Source organism: Trypanosoma cruzi (genome assembly GCF_000209065.1).
Source record: "Trypanosoma cruzi strain CL Brener chromosome Unknown tcruzi_1047053507411, whole genome shotgun sequence".
In the NCBI taxonomy this organism is placed as follows: Eukaryota; Euglenozoa; class Kinetoplastea; order Trypanosomatida; family Trypanosomatidae; genus Trypanosoma; species Trypanosoma cruzi.
Window position 1 is genome coordinate 1 of NW_918672.1, and position 5,321 is coordinate 5,321.

The 5,321-nt window shown below is 53.1% G+C and overlaps 2 protein-coding genes across 2 annotated transcripts, besides 2 other annotated features; both read right to left on the bottom strand.

Moving 5' to 3' along the window:
* Positions 1 to 5,321: a sequence feature (areas not merged during assembly with more than two copies in the genome that could not be assigned to a particular haplotype).
* Positions 116 to 223: a sequence feature (A-rich).
* Tc00.1047053507411.10 (trans-sialidase, putative) lies at positions 313 to 3,099 on the bottom strand (the record flags this gene model as incomplete). The annotated part of the gene is made up of 1 exon (XM_799049.1): positions 313 to 3,099. The coding sequence occupies one exon, from the start codon at positions 3,097 to 3,099 to the stop codon at positions 313 to 315; it is 2,787 nt and encodes a 928-aa protein (XP_804142.1).
* Positions 4,310 to 5,321, bottom strand: Tc00.1047053507411.20 (retrotransposon hot spot (RHS) protein, putative; the record flags this gene model as incomplete). The annotated part of the gene is made up of 1 exon (XM_799050.1): positions 4,310 to 5,321. A coding segment is annotated over one exon (1,012 nt), but the record flags the coding sequence as incomplete, so codon positions are not given.

A 5,321-nucleotide genomic window follows, 5' to 3' on the forward strand; every position in this document is an offset into this window, starting at 1 on the left:
ACACGGCACCCCTCACAGGAAGAGCGCAGCAACAAACAATTAAAAAGCAGAAAGGAAAAAACGTCCATAGTGACTGCCCCCAAAAGCAAAAGAGAATTTATGGGGATTATGAGATAAAAAAAAGCAAACAGAAAAATTGAAAAAAAGAAGTGAAACATTAAAAAGAGTACTGAAAAGCAAAAAAAAAATGAAAATCACAAACACATAAAAGAAAAGGAAAAAAGGTTATCTGAGGTGAGAAAATAGTTTCCCAGGAGAAGTAATAATGTGCGGAGGAGATCACAAGTGTCCCACGCGGCAGCCAGTCACTCCTCACAGAGCCGAAACCACCCACAATCCCAACAGCAGAAGAAGCAGCGATGGCAGCAGCCCGCTCTCACGCACAGTGCCAGCATCGCTGTTATTCCCCTGCGACACATTTACGAGGCTGCTGCTGAGTGCCGTAGCATTGACTTCCCTGACCCGTGAATGGACCTCTCCCTGCGCATCCGTTCTTCCCGCCGTCTCCCCACTCTCACCGGAGCTCACGTGCGCCCCAGTTGTCACTGCGGGGTCAAATTGCCACACGGTTTCAGCGGTAGGAGCGTTTGCGTCTGCTGTGGCGGGAGTGCCCGCAGAAGTTTGAGTTGGTCTGTCTCCCGGCACCGCATCTCCAGCTTCCGCTCCCACCGTTGGATCACCATCGGGTGAAGAAACGACATCCACGTTTTCACTTCCACCGGGAGATGTTCGCAACGCCAACTGCTTTACAGAACCCTCCCCTGCCGACGGAGTGGCGGTGGAAACTGCTGACGTGGATACACCGCCACTGCCCACACCCCCATCTTCATTCGACGATTCATGCCCCAACGGCGGTTGCCCGTCAGAAGGAGATTGCAACAATGTTCCTTGCGCACTTCCACCTACCGGAGGTGGAATGTCGACTTTATTTGGGTTGAGGGCGCCAACCTCCGCAGCACTCAACGGGCGGTTGTACAGCAGGACGTTCGTCACGGTCACGGACACTTCTTCTTGGCTTCCTGCGTCGTCCCCACCCACTCCAATGTAGAAGTGCGCGATCTCTTTCGATTCCGTATTTTTCAGTGAGCACGTTTCGTCCCCCACGCGCTCACCATCGACGTACGCGGTGCTCTGGTTGCCGTTCTGCAGCACAATGGCCAATTGGTGTGTTTTCCCTGGCTCCCAAGGGCTGCTGGGCTCATTAGACATTTCCTCACCACACAGTAGCATCCATTTCTTTTCTTTGTTGCTGTACGACAGTCCCAGGAGCACAGTCTTCCCATTATCATCCATCTTCACGCCCATCAAAGAAATGGGGGTATTTCCCTCCTCCGGCACCTTGTCGATGGACACCGTCGCCACAAGAGTAAAGTTGTGGTTCGCAAAGTGGTACAGCTGATTCTCCCCCTGACTGCCAACAGGCCACTCCGCCCCTGCGCCACGCCTTGTAAACTTCACGCCACTATCCACCTGCTCCGCCCCTTCTTTCTTCTTCACTGTGGCGTTCACCCCGAGGTACTCGTCCCTCCATGTGCCATCAGAGAAGTTGCCGGACAAAAAGCCAACCAGCCCATCCGTGATCTTAAAAGCGCCGCAGGTACCGCTAGTTGAGGCACGCTCCGCATCACTTTTAGACGGGCACAGCTGGGAGAGACGCTTGTCCACTTCCTTCCAGGTCGCCAGCACATCCTTCACCCGCTGCAGCTGATCAGCCAGACGCACAGACCAAAGGCTGTTTGATGGTTTCCCCCCACTGCCCTTCTTTTCGTACAGTGCAACCAACTCATCATTAGTTCCACTTCCAGCACTTTTGTACAACAGGGAGCTGGCAGCAGCGTCATCGTCCTTCCCGGATACCGGCCCAATACCAACAATGTGCGTATTGTCCGTCAGCCAAAGATGGAGTTCACCCTTTTCCACATTTTCCTTGGAATACACCGGCAGAGTAACGAGCATCACAGTTCCCTTATCACTATCGACACCGTCAATCGTCGCTGTTATGAACCCGCTCCTAACGCCCTTCTCATTTCCCTTTTTGTTGCCCCACACGCGCGAGAGTGTCCCGAGTGCCTCCGTCCACGAATCCCCCTTGTCGCCAGACTCGTACACCCTCTGGCGGCCATCATCACACGCAGTCATCATCATGAGTTTTTTGTCCTTCCACTCCACGACGGAGGGAACACTGCAGCCACCGTCAGTCATCCCCTTCGACAGCGTCCAACTCGCAGTACTCAAGGTGTATATGATCAGTGAAACGGTTTTTCCATCCTCTTCAGTGCCCTCATTCTCCTTCTTCTTTGTACCTTCCACTGGGAACACAAGCGTATCGTCCTCCATCTTAACACCCGATCCACCGCCGCCAATCAGTCCTGTTAAAAATTCGTGTTGCTCGCATAAATGTGTCTGCGGGGGACTTTTGGTATCGCTCCACTGGATTCCTTTGCCACCGCCACTTTCTTCACCACCGACTTCCCCTTTCACCAGCAAAAATCCACAGTCAACTGCATCTCTCTCCTGAACGCCAGTGGCAGCTTTCCGGCCGTATTTTCCAACAAGCATGTAAATATCATTTCCCTTCACAACTGTTGTTGGTCGGCTCACATCTACTTTCTTCACCTCTGTGGAAGTGCCTTCCTCCAGTAATTGTGTCTTAGCTTTGGGATCCGTCAGCGCTTCCGCCGGCTTGTCAGTAGTTTCCATCGTGAGAAGTTGGGACGAAATGCCAAAAAACAAGTTATCTTTACCTTCCTTCGTCTCTTTGCACTGCGCCTCGGCAACGACAAATACGTCACTCCCCACTTTTAGAAGGCCAGAAGCGCCCAACGACTCCACAGTTACACCACTACCCTCATCCTTGATGTTCTTCCATTCAAACTTTGTTTCGGATGGCTTCCCCGCAGCTTCCGCAGTCACAGTCCCACTGCCACCGCAAACAATGACAACAAGTAGGAGCAGCACCGCGGAAGCAAACACACGCCGGGACATGTTGGGCCTCTGCGGCTCACTCTCTCTTCCCTCCCTCCTCCTTCCGCTGGATCCGGTCACGCGGCGACGGTTGTGTGTGCGGGGTGCCTTCACAGCAACAACACGTGAGAGCATACAAATATGTGTGTGGGCGGTGTGTGTGCTGTTGTTGGTTCTTTCAGTGCCTTACAATTTCACAGTGGCGAGTAGCGCTTGTTTGCTTGCTTTCCTAGCGTGTGTCTGTGTTCAAGAGGTAGAGGGAAAAGGGAAAGCAAGCCAAGTAAAGAGATGAGACAGCGAGCACCGCCACTCCGCACCGGCCATCGCGGCAAGTCACGGCGGGCCGTCGGTGTGGGCGGGCCAGCCCTCACGCCGTGCAGCACGCCACACCCAACAGGGAATGACAGACAGACAGAGGGAGTGAGATGAATGGATGCCGTCACGACGCACTCACAATCAACATGGCCCGTGAGCATGCAGCCACTCCACGCAGGAACACAGGAGGAGAGGGTGGGGGGAAAAAAGCAAGAAGCACACAAACAAACGGCAGACGGGAAAAGCACCGCCACGGCCTCGCCCCGGCCGGAAACTCCACACCAGCCCTCCCACACACACCATCGCAGTGCTGCCAGTCCGTGGGCGAGAAAAGATTCGGCCCTCCACACAACAATATCGCACACACCGCCAGCAGTCAACCACCGTGGACAAGAACGGGAAGAGACACACCGCCACCGCCTCCAGTTCAGTCCCACGGCCAACGGGATACAGCCACAGCCCACTGCCAACACACAACGCACACGGAGCGAGTAATCTCCCATCCACCCACACGCGGAAGAGGAGTCCTCACCCATCCATGACGCGGCGCCTCACTCCATGCGGTCACACGCAGTGCACCATTTCCTCAATAGAACTTATTCGCCCTCCATCCCTTAAAGCTGCTTCTATTCGTGATGGGCCTTAGAGCACAATAGAAGAAAATGGACAATGCAGTAGTACTGCGACACCGCCAGCCACAATGCTTTTTTCATACCGGGGCAATTCTCCAATTGTGCCTCGTATAACACACACACAACTAACATATCATGTAGAAATCACCCAATGTTTTTCACCAGAAACCAAACAACCCCTTTCTCTCCCTAATTTCTTCTGCCACTGTTATTTTCGATAGCGTTGGACACTTTGACATTTGTGTGCGGTGTTGCCGCATGGGGCTGGTGCACCCGCACCGCATGCACACAAAAAAGTATCACAAAACATATATAACCCCCACAATATTTCTTTACCAAAAAACAAAATTGCCCCTTTCCCTAATTTATTCTTACCATTTCGGTGGTTCTTCCCCATTTCAGAGAGCTTCGTTCCTTCTGGCATCGTCCGACGATATTGCTGCTATGTACTGGCGCACCTCTTCCTCCCAGAACGCCGCAATCTCTCGGTTTTCAGCGCGGCTCACATTATTGGAGTCGACGACATCACATCCCTGCCAGCCAGTCATCGGCGTGCTGTCTGCGTGCTGCACATAAATCATCTCCCACGACATGTCTCGGGATAACTCCTCCCAACCATCAAAATATGCCGCCAGGCACTCAGTGAACTGCCGCACAGTGCTGGTTGTCGTGTGGTGCCCACCCGCCGCAGCCATCCGCAGCCCAACCAGCGTCTTCGGATTAGAGTCCACAAAGAAAAAGCCGTCCACCAGCGGAAAGTTTTGGACTTTCGGCTCATACAGCACCCAGTGGTCCATAGCCACCGGATCGGAAAGGCGTTCCGGTGGCGGTAGAACCTCTTTTCTGGTGAAGCTCTTGTCTGAGTGCTCTTTCAGCGCACAGCGGTGTGGCTCACGTCGTCCTGGTGGCCTCAGTTCCTTGATTTTGAGTCTTATCGCACGCAGGAAATCCTCATTCAAAAATGCGGATGCGGCATGCTTTTCAATAAGATATGGTGGGACATAATCCCAGAACCTCAAAACGAAAAAAATAAAATCGGACTGCTTCATTTCATTCTCCAACCTGGACAAAGTTTCACGTTCGAGGTGGGGAGATATCAGTACAGTCAGAGGCGACTCAAAATTGTTTCCTCGTCGTACTCGGACAGCCTTCACAAGCTTTCGAGACAAGTCGCTGTCATTGGACGAGTAACAGCAGCCAATACCCAAATTGCGCTCCAATTCCGAGGCGGTCGACCCATCCACGGCCTGCTGACACGCTTTAATGCGGTCATCATATGCCTGTTTGCCAAAGATGAAGCGGAGAATTGGTCCCACGTTATTCATGCGACCCCTCACCTCCTTCCAGTACTCCGCTTGCTCCTGCAGGGGCCAATTGCGCTTCATCCAAATGCACATTGCCCTCACATCG